The sequence below is a fragment of the Triturus cristatus genome, chromosome 11 (assembly GCF_964204655.1).
Source record: "Triturus cristatus chromosome 11, aTriCri1.1, whole genome shotgun sequence".
Lineage (NCBI taxonomy): Eukaryota > Metazoa > Chordata > Amphibia > Caudata > Salamandridae > Triturus > Triturus cristatus.
This window is the reverse complement of record NC_140594.1, coordinates 742,036,564-742,059,467: the sequence shown is the minus strand read 5'-3', so window position 1 is coordinate 742,059,467 and position 22,904 is coordinate 742,036,564. Positions and strand designations below refer to the sequence as shown.

The following is a 22,904-nucleotide window of genomic DNA, read 5'->3' as shown; positions in this document are numbered from 1 at the left end:
CAGCATTTGACCAGTGCCCGTTTAACAGGATATGAGTTGACGCTTTTGGCTCCTCATATTACGTTGAAAAGGTGCGTAACACTAAACCCGGCAACATTGTTGCCATACCCCGAAACTCAGCCTGAGGCGCGGAAAGCGCATGATTGTATTCTTGTGACTGAGGAACAAACAAAGGGTCGTATTGATCTCCAGGATACGCCCTTTTCCGATGTAGATGGAGAACTGTGGGTGGATGGATCCTGTCTGAAGCTACCAGATGGTACGGCTTCAGCAGCATATGCAATTACCACATTACAAACGATAGTGGAGACAGCACGCATACCACAGAAATCAGCCCAAGCAGCGGAACTGATAGCATTAACACGAGCATGTGAGCTCAGTACAGGATTATGTGTGAATGTTTATACAGATAGCCGCTATGCCTTCGGAGTAGCGCATGACTTTGGCCTACTCTGGAAGGAGAGAGGGTTTTTAACGTCACATGGAGTACAGATAATGCATGGAGAGTTAGTTCATAATCTTTTAACTGCATTGACGTACCCAAAGAAAATTGCCATTGTTAAGTGTAGCGCCCATAGGAAAGTGGTTGATAAAGTTGGAGAAGGGAATGCGTTAGCGGATCGAGTAGCACGGGAGACTGCGATGCAGCCCGGTACTACTGCCATGTATGTAGTAAAGTCACAGGTGGAGAGATGGCATGATGCGAAGGAGGAAGTGCGAGAAATGCAAAGGACCGCTTCTGACAAAGAGCGAGAACAATGGGCTAGCGAGGGAGAATTGGATGATGAGGGTTGCTGGAGAAATAAGCAGATGGATAGATGGAAATTACCCACGGCCTTTGTACAACCTATGGTTCAGATGGCACATGGGCTAGCACATGTTGGAGCTTCCGCAATTGTGAAATTGCTTACCCAAGTCTGGGAGCATCCAGAGATTGCTAGCACAGCGAAGAGGGTGGTGCAGACCTGTATGATCTGTCTGAGGTATAACCCAGGAAAGGGTACTCGAACTCCAGCAGGAGGATTTGTGACACCCACTGCACCCTTTGAGGTTCTGCAGATGGATTACATCCAGCTTGAGCGTTGTAATAATCTGAAGTATGTTCTAGTAGTGGTCTGCGCTTTCAGCAAATGGGTTGAAGCGTACCCTACGAAAGACAATACTGCAATGACTACTGCGAAGCTGCTGCTGAAGGAGTTTTTCCCCCGATATGGCGTTTGTAGACTTCTGTGGAGTGATAATGGCCCTCACTTTGTAGCGGATGTTATAAAGTATGTCTTGAAGGGTCTAGGCATCACTCAGAAGTTCCACGCCGTGTTTCACCCTCAGTCTGCAGGCCTAGTTGAGAAGTATAATGGTACACTGAAGCTTAAGATCGCCAAAATTCAAGCTTCGACGTCTTTGACTTGGCCAGACGCTCTGCCACTGGCGTTATTGTCAATCAGATCAGTACCGCACTCTCGAACTGGCCTTACGCCGTACGAGATTGTTTTTGGACGCCCAATGAATATTTGGGGTCCACCAAGACCTAAGGCTGTGTATGATGTACCTTGTGTAATGATGAGCGATTATCTGGCACAGTTAACGGATAACTTGGTTTCTATTCACCAACAGGTCCGAGAGGCGCTCCCTGATCGGTCTACCGGCGAAGGACATGGTCTCCGGCCTGGGGACCATGTCATGGTTAAAGTCTTCGACAGAACAAACAGCTTGGAACCGAGATGGCTGGGCCCTGAGCAGGTCCTCCTCGCAACGAGGACGGCTGTGCGAGTCTCCAACCGAAAGAATTGGATCCACTCTCTGCACTGTAGGAAGGTGCCGCCCGGATTGGTGGAACCTGCCGTGCTGACCGATCAACGAGACATTTTGGCTGCAGAGACAGGCCGTGCTGCGGAGCCAAACGCCACTGAGGAGCTCTTTCCGGACCACGCGACTCCTGGAGGAAGGCGATATCATCTTCGACCAAGGAAGTGAGTTTTCCAGTACCGGGACATACTGTCAGAACGGCCCTTGGGTTAGTGAAACGGAGAGCCGATGAGGCAAGGGGGGGGGGATCAGCCCTGCATTAGTGTAGCGACACCCGTCTTGGCCCGCTGGTGAAGAAATCAACCGCTGCCCAAGGGGAAGAGTTCTGACAGACTTTTAGTTTCAGGAAGATATTGGTTTTACTCTTTTCACCTTGACATGGAGAAAAAGAAAATCCTTTGTGCATTAGGGTTCATGCTGACGGTAGCCATTGTTGGGATAACCACATGGTTCGTGGAGGATGTAACTCCCGCTCGGAAGATTCTTGTGTTGACAACTCCGGTGCCTGCGGAGCACTATTTTTATACATTACCGTATCAAGAGTTGAAGCATCGACAATCCTACTTGAATAACACTTTCATCCAGATGCTGCATCATACCCACGTTGCTACGAATGCTACGAACTGTTGGATATGTGGGATGATGCCAGCTCATCAGAAGAAAGGAGGAACGCCGTTTATACCACTCCCTTTCTCTCATAATGGCTCTTGTAGAGCATGGTATACTTTGCTTTTTGCCACTCGGAAACCGACAGTGGGACGATTGCTTTTTAGACTCAATAAAGAATGCCATCAAGACAAGAATGGGTATCCACAAGCGAATGGGACAATTTGGGAGTGGGAAGAGTACCGACCAGACAATGAATCCATTCCCTACATCTTTACGAACACAAGAGACACTGTGGGAAAAGATAAATTTGTAATTCAAGTAGCACAAGCTCAAGCGGACCTGTGTGTCCAGAGTGTGGGTTTCATCCCTGTTGGTGTCAGTGATTGCATTACTGTTTTAAATATTGATGGGTTGAACAACAGTACCTTTTTAGCCTCCCATAATACGTACTTTGTGTGTGGAAATAAAGGTTATTACCGTCTGCCGGCTGGGTGGTCTGGGGTATGCTATGTATCATTTCTACTACCTCCTGTATTCTTAGCTCCTGCATCTTATCATAAGGATTTGAAATTGTTGAATAATGTGACTGTAAATAGGTATAAACGTACTTTATCAATTGATGATGTAGATCAGACTGACACCAGTCTGCAACAGTATATTGATTTCAACTTAGGACTGTTTTTCTTTGTTGGAGCTGCCCTGAACAGTAGGAAGATCCGAAGATTAACAAGAGTGGTAGAAGCTGTGACAAATCAGACTGCTGCTGCTCTTGGGAATCTTACGGAAGAATTGCAGATCACAAGAATTGTTGCATTGCAGAATCGTATGGTATTAGACGTTATGCTAGCTGACAGAGGAGGAGCATGTAAAATTATTGGGAGTAGCTGCTGTGTGTTTATCCCTGATCATACGCCATCAGTTTATAATGCCATCAATAAATTGCATAAAATTGCAGCTGAGATCCATACAGAAAACGGCACCTGGTCTTTTTCTGGATGGTTTTGGGCCTTAATTACTGCTTGGGGATGGAAGGTTCTAACTGGTCTCTGTATTATTGTAGCGATTCTGTTCTCATGCTGTATTTGTATCCAATGTGGTCCCTTACTCTGCTCATTATGTGTATCGTTCTGTATCCCTGATAAGAAAGCTATTGCTGATGTTGCCCACCAAAAACGTTTAGCTAAAGAAGTTGAAGAAATGATGACAATTGATATATATGATGATTATCCTAACAAGCCGGATGTCTTCAGTAAATGCTGAAAGGGTCGTCTGTTGTAAATTGAAACAACGATGTGATTAAGCATTTACTAAAGACATTAGTTCCTCTGTTATAGATCGTGTTTGCTCTGTTATGTTGTCCGAAGCCTGGGCTCCATTTTGTATTGTCATGCCTCCACGTGTTCCCCACGAGAAGAGTCCAACCTCTGTGTTAGTTGCTCTCGTAATCTGCCCAGTAACCGTCTATAAATAGCTCCTTTGTCCATCTGGCGCATGCCCAGACTTGACCACATCTGTTATCAGTTAGCCTTGCTTGACCATGTTTTCGCGGGCTCAAGGAGTGCGTTAGCTCCGCCCACATATTGATTCAGTATTGAAAATGACCATAAATGGTAATGTTCTTCGTCTTCATGTTGTATCCACCCACTCATGAGCCCCTCTATTGTGTATAAAAGGGGACTATGTACGTATGTTCTTTGTGCTACTCTATGCAATACTGAAGAGTGTTGTGTGGATTGTAGGACCACCCTTAAGGGTTAATAAATACTGTCTTTGTACTTTGCAGTTTCCGTGCCAACTTCCTTATAGATTCCATTACAGGAGAGCGAACCCTTGCGTCCTGCGGGCCTAGCTGGGGCCTGTATTCATCAAGCAGGCACAGTTAGCAGCAGTAATGTAAAAAAGCTCGGTCAGTGTGCAATGCCTTTACACAGGTAACACATAATAGCCATAGCCGCAATGCCCCTGGCACCAAGGTAATATTACTAGTAATAAGTCTTCCCAAAGCAAAGTGATTTATCACTGAAATATCACTTTTAAATATATTGTAGAAAGTCAGATATTTTTCTCCAAACATCAGCTGATGAGTTTGGAAAACGCACACATTTTCGTCTCAAATACAAGCTTTTAAAAAAAAAAAAAAGAAAAAAAAAAAAAGAAGAATTGGTATACATAAATAATTCAAACAAGCAAAAGCTTCTAATTTAGTAAGCTGGGCTGCACACAGGAGAGCTACTTACCGGTAGCGGGAGAGCTACTAGTAGCTACCGAGCTACTTGTTGGAGAATCCTGCGTTATAGACTGACCTAGTTCGGTACGCCACAACCTTACCAATGTCATGTAGATGGAAACACTCAGACCTCAGTTTCCTACTAGTTAATGCTTTCAACGCTATTGTGGTTTATTTCCCAGTGATAAAAATATTCTATTGTGACATTTAAATAAACATGGTCATAGTCGCACCGAAAAATGTACTGGCCAAACCAATGCTATATATTATGTATTCTCTGGGTTCCCTATTAAATTTAATAAACTTGTTTTGAAAAGAAATTCAAAGTCCTGTGTCTCACACTCAAGCAGTTGTTTACTGTCAACATTTTTGAGTGTCAGCAATCTTATGGTAACTGCAATTGAGCCTCCTAGGTTGAATCGCACCTTAAATATAGTGATACTCAGGAGCCACAGGGCATAGAAATTGGTTTCCAGAATTGGGGCAACCAGTCTTTGTAATAATGCAAAACACCCAAGAACTCAGGTGAAAGATAACCCCCCCCCCCATGTCAACCTGATGCTAGAAAAGTGTTGGGAAAAGCTCCCCCAAGTCGTAGAGGTACAGAAAGACGACGGATGACGGCTTACCATTCTTGCATCTCCGAAAGGACTTTTGCAGGTGCTCAACCATTATGACTTTTCAAATGTCTTTGGTTTAGTTGGCTGTACACTCCGGTGACTCTATGAAGGATAACCAGCTTGATCAATCCTCCACAGTCTCAGACAGCTAATCCTCACCCTTTGCTTTCAGGGTGAGACAGCTGTTCCCCTTTGTATGGGAGTACATCTACAAACTACCCACCAGAATGCAGCATCAGTTCTTATTCAGTGGTCCAGGCATGGTCCTAGGCTTTTTTGTGGGGGTAGGGTGGGAGCAGGTACAAAGAATGAAAACATGGGGCGGCTTATTCCTGCAACAAGAATAAAGTGATTGATGGAATGCTTGAATTAATCTCAGATGTCGGAAATCACTCAGGCTATATCCCAGTACTTTGTTGCCCACCCATTAGGTCATTCTGGGCAGAAACCAGTCATAAAAATCAGTAGTGGTCCAGCTCCAATGGAAACAGTCCAGTCCAAACCATCAGACCTGGCTCCCTGCAGACGGAAACTCAAGCAGCTTCAGACGGGTTTTGACCTAATTAGGTCTTGTCAGTGAGGAATAGCTAGAGTCCTGTGGCATAGTGAGCACTGGACCCACGTCCAGGCACACCTGTTACAATGTACTGCAACAAGAACAAAGTATACGATGGAATGCTTGAATTAGTCTCTGCCACTGGCAATTGCTCAGGCCGCATCCCAGTCCATTTTTTTTTCCCACTCTGCCACTCTAGACTAAGACAAGTCACATGCAAATCTATCTTGTCTCTGCTCCAAATGCAGCAGTCCATGCTGAAATGCCTTAGCAGGCCCCCTTCAGATAAGAACACAATTGTTTGTGTGTTATTTCTTGTGTGTTTGATGTAATGCCCTAAGTTTCCAAGGGTATACCCAGATGTGCGTCTGTTGATGGCTGTACTGTGGGATCCAAGCTATACTTCACTGATGACAACTAATAAGGCTGAAATCAGTCTGGGGTTGCTTGCATTTCCTTCTAGTGGTTTGCTCGCCTGGCCAGATTGTAGTGTACTGTCACTATGAGGAGATGGGTCAGTACTGCTTCGCTTAAAGGGGACCTCTGTCTGGCGTGCCACAGCGTGTGAAAATGGGTTGGAGTGCTACCCAGAGCGATTGAAAGTGGCTAGACGATTTGCATGCATTCTTCCTATCACTTTTTTTGTGTTTGATGTATGTAGTGCCCCAAGTGGCCAGAGTATACCCAGACATGGGTCTGTTGCTCGCAGTGCCCTAGGATCCAAGCAATACCTCACTGACGAGGCCTAACAAGGTCAAAACCAATCTGGGGTTGCTTGTGTTCCCTTCGGAATGGTGCCTCGCCTGGCAGTTTGAAATGGACTGTTCCAATGAGGCAGAGAGATAGTACTGATTAAAATAAGGTGGACTTCTTTCTAGAGTGGAACAGTGGACAAAAGAACAATGTTTTACAATGATAACTCAAGTGATTTGCAATGGTCATTGGTTAGACTATTTCCAAGCATTCCTCCCAACATCTTGGTTGGTTTGCTGTATATTTTCCATGGTCAGACACCTTTCTAACAGGTAATGCAGACAGTCTTTCGGAGTTCAAATACACGTGATGGCCTCTGGAGGGCCATATCTCACCCCGTTCTTTGGACAATATTGGGAAGCATAGAACAATAAAAAGGCGTACCGCATAAAACAAATCCATGACTCTGGTAAATCAGTACAGGACACATATTCCCTAACTTTTCCACATAGAAGCTGAGTGGGGTGGGGGATGAAATACATGCAACAATTTGTGAAAGAAAGTTATGTTACATGTGAGACAGGACCAATTTTCCAAGTGGGATCTCTCTCAATTCCAGACAGCTCTTAACAAAACAAAAGCATTAACAATTTAACAAACACTTCACTCTGCCCAGGTAAATACTTCACTAAGCGTTCATTCTGCCCCATTCCTCTTCTCTCGCTTGTTTTCTAATTTATTTTCAACCACACTTTTAAGGACCCTCTAAATCACTTTTTCCCTTGGTTCCAATTTAGACTACCAACCCACACACAGAAATAAATTAAAACATTTGCTTACTTCCCACTTTTAAGAAAAATAACCTGTTGATAGTTCCTCTTCTTTACTCACTCACCTACACCTTTCTGATTTCTTCAAGTTCCCTGTGCCGCACACGCGAAGACCCCTCTCTCTCAATGATTTGCTCTTCAGCTTATGGATTTCTTACTACAGGGTGGCTTCAGCAAACACCATCTCACTTTCCTTTCCAAGGACTCTATGCCAGCCTGAAGTCTGCCAGTTTCAGCTTTGCATCCATAATGCAGGACATGCTGGTTTTCAACTATTGCACTCCCGGTGCCATTTCATTGGTGTGTCATTTAGTGAAGGTGTGGATACTCCCCCGTGCCATCTTCTCGAACTGAACAGGTGAGACCGCTTAACAAACCGCCGGGTCACTAAGAAGGTCTTTGCTTCCAGAACATCCCAACACATCCCCTGTACCAAATAATGTGTGAACCCAGTGCTATCTTCTACCTTAAGGTAACATCATTGCCCAAACTATCTGGGGAAGCACTCTCCAGCCTAGAATGTGCTTAGGGTTATCCCTGTCCTCAGTGATTTAACTGGGCAGGATCTACTGGGTATGATATTTCCAATTTTTTTAAATTAAAAAAAAACAAAAAAACACCTTTTTTGCTTAAAAAACAAGCATTGGAAAAGCCAATTGGTCGTACCCTTGGGAGAGCTATTTTTTTTCTTTTTTAAACCTGTGTTGTACAACATGCTGAAAGTTTTATTCTAAATTGCTATGAAACAGCCAATATTGTTTTGTTATTTATTAATGAGTGAGGGATGGTATAAGTTTTTAATTAAGATGTGAAATGTAAGTGAAGTAGCAAGCAACACGAACAACAGCAGTCTTAAAAAATTATTATGATATAGTGACAACTGCACATTATGAGGTTGTTGGCAGTGCTTAATAGAGCGAATGGTATAGGTAGTGGTGTGTACTAAGTAAAGTGGATAATGGGTAGTGCGATAGTAAATGCGCACCATGTTTAGTGGAAAGGAATGTATAATTTATGAAAGAATTTAAATTAATAGAATGGCGCCAATAAATTAACGTACACATGGAAAAAAGATGAACAACATTTCCCCTCGTAACATTGCAAGTGAGGGGGGGGGCGGTATGGAAGTGGGTAAGTGGGTGCGTGGGCATGTGCCCCTAATGTGATAGTGTGCGCCAAGAATTCATGTTTTCAAAAGCAAAAGTGTGTCCTTGAAGCTTGTTTTTTGCCACAGTAAAGTTGAAAATAAAACTTAAGGTGTGATGTGCAGTCACAAATATTGTTTAAAGTGTCTATATAGCAAATGAAAGGCAGCATTGTCCGAGGTGGAATAAAGGTAAATTTAAAGCTGGTTGCCCTCTTGGTCGCTTTTTGACTCCCCTAAGCTAAAATAAGTGAAGGGTAAAAATGTTCCTGTGCACCTTGCAAACATCCTGTGTTTTTGCAGTCACAACAATTGTGTAAAGCGGTCTAACAAAAGAATTGAAAGGTAGCATTGTTCGAGGGGAATACAATTTAGATGCTGGTGAGGTGCAGTCGCAATATTGTTTAAAGCCGCCCAACATAAATGAAAGGCAGCATTGTCCGAGATGCAATAAAAGTAAATAAAAAAGCCCCCTCAAATGCAAGGTCAGTTTCACTTGGAATAAGAAAATGTGCTTCCCATACTGCTTTCACTTGCAATGTTAAGGGGCTGGCAGTATTATTTTGTTTTTTACATGTCCACATTAACTCATTTTCACCACAATCACAAGAAGTTGTGGCGCCGCTGGGACCTGAATGGAGTTCCCCTGCTTCAAAAGGCCACAGCTCTGCACATAACAAAACACAGCAACATGGGTCTCCTTCACTCGTGTGCAATGTCCCGTGTAAAAAACAAACTTCAGGCAAATGAAAATGGTTTAAAATAAGATACCTGATTCTGAGGAAAGTGGTTAATCTCCCTATGCATTAAAGTGAAACAAAAATGACATTTGGCTCAAAATCCCATCACATATAAAAAGCAATTGTGCCATGTCTCAGTGAAAATAAACTTGGTAGAAGAAAACATCAGTTGTCACAATAGAAGCAGATATCATTTGTTGTCACAATAAACATCCATTTCAAAGAACAAATGGATTCTTTGAAGTTTGGCCAATGGCAAGAGATTTAACAACAACAATAGGGAAGAAGAAAAGCAAGCACAATAAATCTGTGTTGCTTTTGCAGTAGATTGTGGTGCTTCAGACATGAAGGCACAAAGGGGGATGGGAAGATACAGTATAGGGAGAGGTGGGGAGTGAATGGGGGAGGGCAAAAGGGGACTCCACCACAGTAAAGTAAAAGGAAAACGTTTATAAAAGTTCATGTTGGGTGAGCAAGATGTTTTAAAGCTTTAAAAAGCAAGCACATACTACCTTGCAGACAAAGCAAAGAAATATGAAAATAAATGCCAATGTTTTAAAACTCACAAGAAAAGCGACACTGCAGTATAAACGAAAATACTAAAATAACTTTATTATAATGCAAGTTGTTTTGAAAATGCAACCGCAGTCAGAAAGCTGAGAAAAATAAAATAATAATAATGGACATTTCAGAGCTTGCAAAAGACGACACACATTGCCTCTATAAACAAACGACAATCAATCAAATAAATGCAAGATATCAAAGATTTCATAAAAAGCCGACACACGCTGCCATAAAGACACAAAACAAAGAAATATTAATAAAAAGGCAAAACACCTGACGTTTTAAAGCTTTACTGATGACAGGCTTACCAAAGCAAATAAATAAACAAACGAGGGTTTAAAGCAGATGACACACAAACAAGTCTTGTAGTTGCAGACCAAAAGCAAATAAATAACAGGAGGTTTTTTTTTTTTTTTTTTGTTTTTTTTTTACCATGCAGTTTGCAAGCAGCTCTTTTTTTTTTTTTTTTCAAAAGTTTTTTTATTGGTTGTTACAGCATAGACCTATATAAAGCAATTCCAGTAGTGTAATATGAGTCATAAATTTACGAATCAAAATTACTGTACGCTACAGTACATCATAGTAAATGACAGTACAAAAGTACAACAGTAGAGTACGTATAACATACTCACAACAATTTAGTAACAGACATTGTATTTCAACAGCATTTTACTCATTCATTAAGGACAAGTATTTACGGTGGTTAGGAGTGCAATGAAGGCAGTCGGGCAGCATGTGTTGGTGAGTCGTGGGCGGTGTGTGGGCCCATCTAAGGTGGCTTACGTGTCTTGAAGTAGTTATCAAGAGTCGACCATAGTTTTCTCGTGGCAGGCCGCCACGGTGTCTGAAGGAGTGTAATATTGTCTGCTCCACGTAAGCTAATTATCCAATTTAACCACCCTGCGTAGTTAGCCTTGCTGGTATCTTTCCAGTTGCTGAGGACTGTCTTAACTGCAGCCGAGAGGAGGAGGTCAAGTAATGCCCTATCATCTGCATCAAGGGATGGGTTCTGGGTGAAACCGAAAACTAGGTAAGGGAGCTCTTTCACCGGTGAGATGTGGAATAGCTTTGAGATCAAGTCGAATATATTCTCCCAGAAGTGCGCCACGCAGTCGCAGTCTAGGATGATGTGTGATAAGTCACCCTCCGCGCGTTTGCAATTCCAGCAAAAGGCATCTTGGGAGAGGTTGTGTGCAAATAATCGTGCAGGGGTCCAGAAGGCTTTGTGCAAGAGCCAGTATTTTGTCTGTGATAGTGTAGGGCTGATTTTGTGTCTCGTGCAGGATATCCATGCATTGGTCCAATCTGAGTCTGTGATTGGCCTAGATGAAAGGTTATTCCAGAATTGTGTGATTGGGGCAGTGAGGCCAGATTGTTGGGGACGGCTGAGTTTATAGAGAAAGGAAACCTGGTGTCCTAGTCTGTTTAGTCTGGCAAGGTATGGTGGGAGTGAGGGCGGTGTCGGGGAGAGTTTGAGTTTGGACAAAGCCGTTTTTACATTGAGGAAGTTATAGAATTCAATTGGTGCAAGATCGTATTTGATTTGTAGGTCTCTGAAGGGAATAGGGTATTCCCCCGCGTACAGCTGGTGTGGGAACAGTATGCCTTTTTTGATCCATGCCTCGTTGTGCATGGGCTTACCCTTGTACAAAATGTTACGGTTGTCCCAGAGGGATTCCCAACGTGAGCCCCTGATGTTGAATTCTAGGATTCTATCAAACTTTAGGAGAGCAGATTTTGTGTTATGAAATATCGATTTAGAATGGGTCAGTTGGTTCAGGTTGGATGAGAGGGCCGCGCTAGGGGAGATACCATTAAGAATTTCCTCCTCAATTTCGAGCCATACTGGGGTGTAGTCAGGTGAGGGAGCGAGCCAGTGGGCTCCTTGTTTGGCTAGGAAAGCGGTCTCATATCTCTTAAAGTCTGGTAAATTGACCCCTCCCGCGGATTTGTCTAAGCGAAGCTTTTTTATGCTGATTCTTGCTCTTTTCCCTTTCCATAGGAAATTAGAGATGGCCATGTCTAATTTGTGATAGAAGTCTGGTGTGAGGGTTAGTGGGAGCATAGATATGAGGTAATTAACCAGAGGTGAAATCATCATCTTGATGGTTTCCACCCTACCCCACCAAGTGATGAAACGGGGGGACCACCCCTCTAGTTGCGTCTTGATTTTATTTAAAGTGATTTTTTCATTTCGATGGAGGGTCTCCATGAGGGAGTCACCAAACTCGATACCTAGGTACTTCACAAACTCTGGTTGCCAGCATAGCCCTGAGACTCCCAGCACCTCTTTGGTGGTTAAAATATTGAGTGGTTTGACCTCCGATTTATCCCGGTTAAGTTTGTATCCTGAATGGGAAGAGTAACTGTCTATGGTGGACATTAGTGCAGAGATTGAAGATTCTGGTGATTCCGTTACAATCAGGATATCGTCCGCATAGGCGGCGAGTTTGACGCACTTATCCCCGAATTCCACCCCTTTGATGTTATCATTTTTTTTATATGTGCAATTAGGGGCTCCATTGCCAAGAGGAAAAGTGAAGGGGAGAGGGGGCATCCCTGTCTAGTCCCTTGTTCTAAGAAAAAGGCGTCCGACAATGAACCATTTATAGCAATGCGTGCGGAAGGTGACCGGTATAGGGCCATAACCAAATCAGTGAAAGTTTCTCCCAGATTAAAGGCGGACATGCAGCTCTTGAGAAAAGACCAGGAGACTCTGTCAAACGCCTTCTCTGCGTCGAGGGTAATGGCTACGGCCGGGGCTGCTAGCATTTTGGCTTTTTCAATGACGTGACAGAGGATCCTCGTATTATCGTTAGACATGCGCTGTTTCATGAAGCCTACTTGTGATGTGCTGATTAGCTTTGGAAGTTGTAGATTTAGACGTGTGGCGAGGATTTTAGCATAAATTTTGCAATCTAAGTTAATTAGGGAGATTGGCCTGTAATTTTTGGTTAGCAGAGGGTCTTTACCATCTTTAGGTATGACTATGATGGTAGCTTCACTCATGGAATTGGTAATACTTTTTGTTACACTAAAGGATTGGAATAGTTTTAGGAGAGTTGGGCTCAGGGAGTTTGTGAGTTCTTTATAGAAGCTGGCTGAGAACCCATCAGGACCCGGTGCTTTCTTACTTTTAAGCGTCTTAATGGACGCTGATATTTCCTGAAGGGTAATCGGAGAGTTCAGTGTGTCCTTATCAGTACCGTTTAGTTTAGGAAGACCCAGTGAGGTTAGGTACCTGTCACATTTTTCCGAGTCAAAGTCTAGGTTGTTTTTGTACAAGTCTTGGTAAAACGATTTGAACGTATTAAGAATGAGATTCTGCTTTGTTTGGATGACATTGTCGCTATCTTTAACTGAGGCAATGTTGAATTGCTTATTTTTATGTTTTAGATATGATGCTAAGATCTTCCCAGCTTTGTTGCCCTCACATGTTCTTAGAGCCTTAAACTTATTGATCCAGACCCCTGCCCTTCTGCTGAGTATAGAGTTGTATTCATATTTGAGTTTGGTGAGGTCGTTTAAAATATTCGAGTTTTGGAGATCTGCTATATGGGCGGTTTCCAGCTTTTTGATGTTGTCTTCCAGAGTGGATAGGTCTTTGTTTAGTTTTTTGTTAGTGTGAGCTCGGATGCCTATTATTACTCCTCTCAAAGTGGCTTTGAGTGCCTCCCAAACACTCGCTATGTCTGAGTCGGGGGTGTCATTATGTTTGAGGTAATCAAGGATGGCCTCCTCGATTTTTCGTTTGTTATCTGGCTCGGAGAATATTTCGTCATTGAATCTCCATCTTTTAGGGGGGAGAATGGAACTGGAACCCACTAGTTTGGTCTGAATGCTGGAGTGGTCGGAAATCAATTTAGGGGCAATACTGGTTTCTTCGATGAGGTGGGTGAAGGGGCTATTAATGAGGATATAATCTATCCTCGAGTAGGAATTATGAGGATGCGAGTAGAAAGTGTAATCACGGCCATCAGGGTGTTGGAGTCTCCATGAGTCGTGTAAGTTGAATCTGGAACATAGGCGTTGTAAACTAGTATGTGAGCGTGTGGGGTGGTAGGCGCAATTCGAATGTCGATCGGTGATTGGGTCAAGTGGCAGGTTGAAATCGCTCCCCACAATTAGTAGTTCTCCCTGGGGAATACAATCTAGGGTCGGGGCTAGTGAATCCCAAAACTCTGGATCGTCAGTATTGGGGCCATATATATTTAAGACATGGATCTGATCTTCGTTTCTCTGAAGGTGTGTCATGATGAAACGGCCGTTATCATCGTGAGTGTGTGAAACTACGGAGATGTTGGATTTCTTAGCTATAAGTGTGAGAACCGCCCTTTTTTTGCCAACTGCTGGGGAGCAAAGGTTGTGAGATATCCAATGTTGGTTTATAAAGACAGCGTCATCCTTTGATAGTTTAGTCTCCTGCAGGAGTAGAATGTCGCCCTTGGATTTTGCCAGATAATCTAGAACTTTTCTCCTCTTGACCGGGTGGTTGAGACCTTTGACATTGAGGGAAACAATGTTAAGGCCCTCCGAGATGGATGTATTACGAGTCATTGGTTACTATGGTGTCGCTCTAGTTCTGGTGTATTGTTGTTGAAGAGTACGTTAAAGGGTGGTAGGTGTGTGATGAGTATGAATGAGTAAGCTGCGTAATTGGATCTGTTCTGTCTCGCGTGTAGCGCTGTTACAATGGTGACGTTAGAGCAGACGCATTTCGGGTTTGTAGTGAACATGGTACTGGAGGCTATTGCTGTGGATAGCCTAGTAGCACAAGAGATTAGGTCACCGCATGTGTGCTGCGAGGGCCCCCATGACATATCGGAAAGCAGTCCTTTTGCTGACATATAGTTGAGAAAGAACATTAACCTCAAATAGAAAAAGCATGCTGAAACAAACCAGATTTTTCCTCCCCCTTCCTCCCCCCTTCCCCCCTCCCCCCTCCCTTCTCCCTCCCACCCTCTGCTACCCTCCCCCCACCCTTCTCAACAGAACTTGGGAACTGCGACGGCATTGCCATCCATCTGCAGCGCAGGAAGGAGTTAGACTGATGGATGTAAAAGGGAACAGGTAATTAACCATATTCGATAGCTGTAAGTAGTAAGCAGTATATAGTAGTGTTTGATACACTGATAGTTTTTGTAAACATAAAACTTAACCAACCAGTGAAGTTTAAGAACATATTCAAAAAGAGTAATGACCGTTTAGCCCCGCACACCGTGTGCATACATGCGTGTAAGACATGCGTAAACAAAAGGTATGCACAAATAGAAGACAAGATGACATGAGGGGATTTTCTGCAGATACATATATAGAAAGTCCCTGAGGAACAGCTGAGTCCCCGGTATGATCATGGTGTAGAGAGTGAAGGAACAGAGCATATGCTCCGATTTCGGATTAGAGAGCATCAAGCAAGATCCATTCTAAAACACTTGTTAAGGATATTAATAGAAGTACAGGTGACCACGGTATGAATACTGGGCGGTCTTACCTGACGGAGTCGATTCAAATCAAAGCTTCAACAGAAACTGAAAACAGAAGAGACAGCAGAAAGTTCGGCTGCTCCGAGGTGAAGATTATTTCAACTAACTATTTATCATAGGAGATACTGAACAATGAGAACATTATGCACTTCAAATTAGAGGTTTGAAATTGTTCCGTTAGAGTCACCCATGACCAGAGCCCGAGTTTATATTTTCTTGCGAGTTGGTCTTCCGTTTGTTTGAAGAGCCATTGGACAAGTCCATGTTCTGCGGTGGAGAGTCACCGATGAATTGCGCCAGTGCATTGGGGTCCGTGAAGAATTTCGGTTTGCCCTGTATGGTGATCCTGAATTTCGCCGGGCCAACAAAGGAGTATTGAATGCCTTTTGATCTAAGTTTTTCTCTCAGGGCCGGAATCCTTTCCGGACTTCGAGTGTGTCCTTTGAGTAGTCCTGGGTGAAAGTTATATTATGGCCTTCCCAGGAAATTTTGTGATTGCGTCTTGCGAATTGAAGTATAGCTTCCGTATGTTGATACCTCAGTGGTTTGCATATCAGTGGACGCGGGCCTCTATATCCATGAGGGATGTAGCTAGGAACTCTGTGGGCTCTGTCGAGTTCAAACTCATGGTGGAAGGAAATCCCTGTTATCTTCGGAATCCAAGCTTCTAGAAAGTCCACGCAGGAATTCGCATCTTTCTCCGCATTCTCTGGGATTCCAAAAATGCGCACGTTGCCCCTTCTGTTCCTGTCCTCTAATTCCGCCACCTGGCGTCTAAGGTGGACCGTTGATCCCTGGAGTTGCTGTATGGAAGTGGATGCAATATTGGATTTGTCTTCTAAGTCACTAATTCTCTGTTCCGCTTCATCTATGCTTTTGTGTACAGAGCTCATGTCGGCTCTAATTGCAGTAAGTTCCAGCTGCATAGAGTCGGTGTTGGATTTGGTTGATTTTGCTAGGTCGTGTACCTCTGCCAGTTTTTTCAGGATTACCTCTAGGGTACTGTTGACGTCCGCCCTCGATTTAATAGGAGAGTCTGATAATGAGGGTTCCGGTTTTACCTTTTTGTTGTTCTTCTTCTCATCCCTGTCCGACATTTTGCAGGCGGGTCGTGTGTGGAGGACGCTATTGCGACGGCCCTCCAGTTTGCGAGAAAGGACAGGGTGGTCTGAAGGATGTCAAAGCGCTGGTCGAGTTAGGTCGTACAACAGAGATCTCAGTATTGTGATCTTAAGGTTCAGAGATCTAGCAGATGGTGTCGGTGCTGGCTAGTGTTCATGTGTCACGCTCTGCTTGTGGCTGTACTACCATTTGTGGCTGCAACTCCAAAAGATAATATGACATTAGATTATGCCACCTTGGGTCTGCAGGACTGATTGAGCAAACTTCCCATTTGTTTAAAGTGCACAGAGCACTATTATTGCATCTCTTTCCCGTTTTTCGCGCCGAAAAAAGGTGGAAGATTGAACAGAGTCGCCATCTTGGGGTCAGGCACCAGTGAAGGAAGGTTTTCACTATTTTCGGCTGTATCACCACTGGAATTGCGCTCTCGCTACCAAGGGCACCCCTCAGGAAGGCGTAGGGCAGAGGCACCGTGTCATTTGAACATTCCGCAGGGCTTTAGCAACTGTATTAGCGCTGTTGTTGCTTGTAAGGTAGCTTGCGGGCGGCCATCTTAGGGACAGGCAGGCGGACACACGGAGTTACTGGCAAGCCTGAACCACGCCGATAAGCTCACCAAATTTAAAAACTGTGAGCATACATTGTCCGGCGCCTCCCTCAAGGCTCACCTTCTCTCCGTGTGCGCGTCTCCTAGGTCCGCCGCTTCCCGCCAGGAGACGTGCAGGCTGACAGCGCTCCGCTCCGCTCTGTGATCAGCGTCGTGGCAGCATGTCGACAAAAAGGTGCGTCCGGCCGATATCAAGAGCCGAGCTTCGCACCGAGTGTGCCTTAGAGGTTCTAAAGTCCAGCTCCGCGGTGCATTCGGGTGAAGAGGTGTTTTCCTGCCCCCGAAAATCAATGGGATCGCTCTCCTGCACGGCAGAGAACAGGCTAGGCGGCCATCACCAACGCCGTCCAAGCCACGCCCCCCAAATAACAGGAGGTTTTAAATCTTCACCGACTACACACTAACAAAGGCTAAGGCTAGAAACACTTGCAGAAAGCAAAGAAAAAAAAACAGTGCCCAAAAACAAACCTAAAAGCCATGCTCTGTGGCAGAGTTAGCAGAAGTCACAAGGAAGGAGGGGGAACAAAGGGAGACCACAACAGAATTGGTGCAGGAAAACGGGATTATTTTATATACGTTGTTATATCAGCACTACAATATAGTTACATAAAACAGTACCCATACTATACAAGTGTGCATTGAACGCGCAAGTGACAGTGGGCGGCGCAGTGACACAAGGGTCTCCTCGTGTTGGACCAGCCACTACATGCTCAACCACCTAATCGAGTGACTTTTGTCCTGATGATGACCTGAAATTGACCAGGTTGAAACGCCGTCGACTACTCAGCTCAGAACTCTGGCACTTATGTGGTCAAACTAACTCACTCAATTGCCCTGTATTGACCTTGTATATATTTTTTATCTTCGACCACGTTTAATCTCTTCATTGCGCCGTTCACGCTGTTCTTTCACCCTTGTGTCACTGCGCCGCCCACTGTCACTTGCACATTCTGTGCACACTTGTATGGTCACTGTTTTATTAAACTACATTGTAGTGCTGATATAACTACTTATATAAAATAATCCCGTTTTCCTGCACCAATTCCGTTGTGGTCTCCCTTTGTTCCCTCTCCTTCCTTGCGACTTCTGCTATCTTATTATTGCCTTTTCTAAATGTTTTCCAGAGGAGACATTGTGTTTAGATATAAACTGTACCTGGTCTCACCTGGGTTAACGGGTTTATTCCTGTATTTTTTGCCATGCTCTGTGGCAGGGCACAACACCCAAAAATGAGGGACATTTACGAGAGAATAACCACATACAAGAAAGCATTTACAAAAGACAATCAGAACAACAAATAAAAAGCAATGGGTGGGATGCAAGCCCACAGAGTGTAAACATGTCTCGAAAGGATAAGGACCTCGTAACACAACAGATAAACATGGCACTATTCACCACTGCGCCAACCAGAATTCAGTTCAGTCACCTGTTGCATACACAAACATTTACCAATTAAGCTTCCCTAACGTAAATGAGAGCATTCACCAATGAATAATTAATATTTAATTAATTTAAGATGTGTGTGTTATATATTATATGCATTCCCCTGAAGGCAGGGCACAAGTTGGGGGTACACGTTGTCCACTCACTATTTTCACAGGGTGGAAGCTGTACATACTGCCAAGAAGTTGGGTCCCACAGAAATATGCTGAATTTGTCCTGGTGTAATCAGACACCGGGACTCGATCAGCAGCGCCTGCACGTTATCTGCTTTCCATTCCCAGCAGCAATGTGCAGGCAGCGGGGGTGACTTTTTCTCCTCCAGTTGAGCCAAAGATAAAGGCCGAAGTTAAGGTGCATCAGACCTCCTTTTTATCGAGTATTCTCACTGAATGCGGTCTGGAACCTCACACTTAATGCAAATACAACAGAGGGGAAACAAAAGCACTCAGCTTGGTGTTAACTTCAGAGTTACCCGAGAGGTATGCTTTTGACTTTGTTCAGTCCCTGTATGCAAGTGCATGCACCGTACATTTGTTAGATGTGTTGGTTCTTCCCAGTATTTACACAAACAAAAATTTAAAAAGCACCATTTTGTTCCTTTTATACTGCTACTCATCGCAATGCAGGATGTCAGAGCGCTTTACATAACATACATTTATGAACTGCACCTAGCTATATATAATAAAAATCTGCCATCTGCGTGTTACATTATGTGCTTTACAGGAGACACATTAACCTTCTATACTACTTTGATTCAGATCTGGGACTACACAAAACACAAATCTTTCCAGCTAAGGCATTAACCTCCAGAGTTATCTTACTATTATTACTACTCCACAAGATTAACTGGGCACACAAAGATCTCTGCAGCAGGCGCCTTAACCCCATAAAATATGTTTAAATGCAGACTTTGAAACCAATTATGCAGGACAGATCTACAACCATTCTTCTCCTTGTTGCCAATTTCTTTGGTGCAGGGTTTTAAAAAAAAACAAATGTATTAGTTGACGCCCAGATTTTGCATTGGGCTGTCACACTTTTGTGGTACAACCCAGATGCACATCTCTTTTGTTAAATCTAATAATGTGCTTAAATGTACTCATGATAGACCTGCTAAACATATGTGTGAGGTCTTAATATCTGATGTCACTTCCAGCGATGTCACTTTAAGTGAATCCACGTGCGATGTCACGCGTCCTGATGTCATCTGCTGTGATGGCACGCACCAAAAATGTCACTTGCATACTGCCTAACTTGGTTAGTACCCCCACTTCTGTTTTTTAGGACTTGTGCCCTGCCTGAAGGTGGCATCACACAAAATAGCTGCAGCACATTTTGTTTTCTTTAGGTACATCTCTGGCCCCACCCCATACTCACCCACTCCCATTTCACTCAGGATCACAATGAATGTACATACTTTTTTTTGCACTCCAGCCGTTGTGGCTGGCCTGGTCATTCTTTTGGTCACTCCCTCACATCGCTTTAGAAGAACTGGAGTTTTCACATGGTTATGGCAAGGAGACAACACGGACAGCTGTTTCATACAAAACAGCGGGCAAGCAACCTCAGAACATTTGGTTATGGAATGATATTTGTGTCAGCGTTTCACCTTTAATCATTATAAATCAATAGAACACTGCATTCCTTATGCACAGAAGAGAAGGAACCCATTTTAAATTAAGTTTCTTAATTATCAGGAAATTGTTAAAAAATAAACATTTAATTTGAGGGTTCTTTCAGACAACGTGCTTCTTCCTATATGCTCCACCTATGAACTTAATTAAGTCGGACTCCAATTAGCAGTACAGTACACATCGCAACAGTATGATTTAAGCTTTAGAAACACTTGGGGTATATTATCAAACCAAGCGATAAAATTATCGCCGCTTTAGCGGCAGAAAACTGCCGCTAAAACGGCGATAATGGGCTTGATAATATGCCCCTTATTTCGATTAATTCGACTAATTTTGTTCTATTTCATTTTAAGCAGTTCAGTAAACAAAGAGAACACGTTTACTTGCCTGTTTCCAAACTCTACTTTCAGCTCCATCAAAATGATCAAGTTTCTGTTCAAACCATTGCTCTTCTGCCGTGTAGGAAGGTATGCTAACAAACTGCTGTTGATACCTAAAGGTAAACACAACTAGGCACAGCGAACTCAGAAAAAACACACGCAGCGCCGCGGAAGCCATGTCTGCACCGAACAAGGAAGCAGAGAACAGGTCATATGACTTACTGTCAGCTGACAGGCACGTGCGGAACAGTTACTTTGTTGTAAAAAAAAATTAACAGCCTCCGTACAGACCAAAACTCCCTTAACAACTGAAACTAAGGCAGTTCATAGAGTTCTCGAGCCTTCCAGTTTTATGAGTGAGTACCTCGTTCATTCTTGTATTTCCTTTGATATCTAGGACTTGTAATCCCGGTGTTGTGTAATATCTGGTATCCCCTCGAGATCTGGTATCCCCTGCTCTTCGGAATTCTCCGGACGTCCTGCCTATTGGGCAGCTCGGACGAGCCCCCAGCAGCCCCGCCCACCCCAGGAGAGAGGAACCTCGGCTCCAGCAGGCAGAAGGAGCTGCGCGCCGAGCAGAGCTGCAGATAGATACGCACGCATTGCAGTTAGGTGATTCTTAAACAGCCATTGAATCCCTTACGTCTTGGAGACAGGAGAGAAATTAATCCATGGTTCTGAAATTAGCTCATATTACAATTCTTTTCTGGGCCATTTCCAACTGCTGGCTAAACAATTACGTTCGCAGATGCAGCGTTCTTTTAGGAAGCACGATTAAAAAGTGATTTACAGTAAAATCTTTATTGAAATGTTATTCGAGTTTATGTGCGCTAATATGTATTGTGTGTCTGAGAAACATCATGTATGCCTTTGTGCCACTTTCATCGTGAGCAGTGGAGGGCACACATGTTTGTATATACTTACTTTAGTTCAAGCACATAGCTGGCAAGGTTTCAGATTGCTATGTGTGACATTTTCATAATTTTAGTGTAATTATGAGTGACAATTCAATGACTATGAGGGGCACTTTCTCGCGCGCAAAATCAATCAATGAAAACATGAAAAACATGTAAATAGCAGAAATTACTCCCATTTGAGCAGCGAGAACCTCTACGGGCCCCTGACAGACATTAAATTATGACGCCCATTGAGAATACCCGACTATCACAATTTCAGGGATAGTAGCATAGTGATGCACACAAAAATGCATAGGTTAAGTAACAGTCACAAAGAAGAACTTACATAAAACAAAAAGGAATTATAAACTTGTATAGTATGAGAAACAGTACCAGAGTCATAAGCATAGTCGTACACAATATTCACAGTTGTATAAAAGGTCAATTTGTATGCCAGCTTTAGTTTGGAATGTTGAGCGGAAGCTATTATGCAAAGGATCTATGGCCTGTCACCCTAAATGCATTACAATTAAACACTTCTACTCATTCACTGTGCCTGTGTTCACTTACATTCTTACTCAAACTCGCAGTTTTTGTGCCCTTTAAATAATTTTTACCTAATTCATGAAAAATTCTATTCCGACGCTAGTTCAAGAAGTCCACTTTTTGCTCAGATTGAGTTTCCATCGCTTTGTAAGCGATCAAAAATATTGCAGTATAGTAGTGTCAACTCAATTGTTACATTCAGCCCACTTACCAAAAGTAGTATTTTGCGCAACACAAGTGATACATGCGAAATAGACAAGAACGAACTCACAGCTTATACAGCTGAGCTGCTTGTAGGAGGCTGCTCTATTACAGAGAGAAGATAATTGGAGGAGGAAATGCTGCCTGCACGACCAAAGCTGGGAGAAGTGGCTCTGATTTACATGCACTCACACGAAGCAGACATTTTTTGCTGCAACAGGCAGGCGCGTTATGCAAACGGAACTTGTAACATATTAAAGATTGTGGCCACCTTCGAATAATACTTTGCTTTTCTTTTGGGTAGGGCAGTATGGCAGCGCCAGAAGGGCATTGGTGCACATGCTTTTTGCCAGTGATGGAAATGGATGCTATGTTGTTTTTGCACTGGTGTAACTTTATCACAAAGCATCCCTTGATAACCTAAACAAGAACCCTCCCGTTGGTTAAATGTCAATCTTACGTGTAATAGTGACATCAGTCATAGTTCCTTTATTCGTGTTTGTTGGGGTAAATAAAATAATAAACTTGTAGGAACTAAGGATCCCTAGCCTCGTTCCCATATTTACACTCTCGCGTCTCACCTCCCCTCGACTGATGCTTGCTGGTGTTTGTCATTACTCTTTTCTATAATTTAGTGTAATTTATTAGAGCTTTGGGGAATGGGTGGGAATACTCCTTTTGTGTAAAGGTAATGTGGATTTAAGTGCCAGACTGGAGCCCAGGACACTTGTGGAATGGTGAAAGCTGCTGCTGTCCGCATTCAATGTAATACAATATTTAGTTAAATGTGAAATGTAAACTGA

General features: G+C 43.4%; 1 protein-coding gene across 1 annotated transcript in view; it reads right to left on the bottom strand.

Annotated features, from left to right (window-relative positions):
- LOC146785399 (putative serine protease K12H4.7) overlaps positions 1-20,842 on the bottom strand; it is a 625,777-nt gene extending 604,935 nt beyond the window's left edge. The window contains exon 1 of the mRNA XM_085634403.1: positions 20,466-20,842. Within this exon, the coding sequence (XP_085490529.1) occupies positions 20,466-20,636 (171 nt within the window). The 5' untranslated portion in view covers positions 20,637-20,842. The remainder of the gene's footprint in view (positions 1-20,465) is intronic.
- Between the last annotated feature and the right edge of the window lie 2,062 nt (positions 20,843-22,904).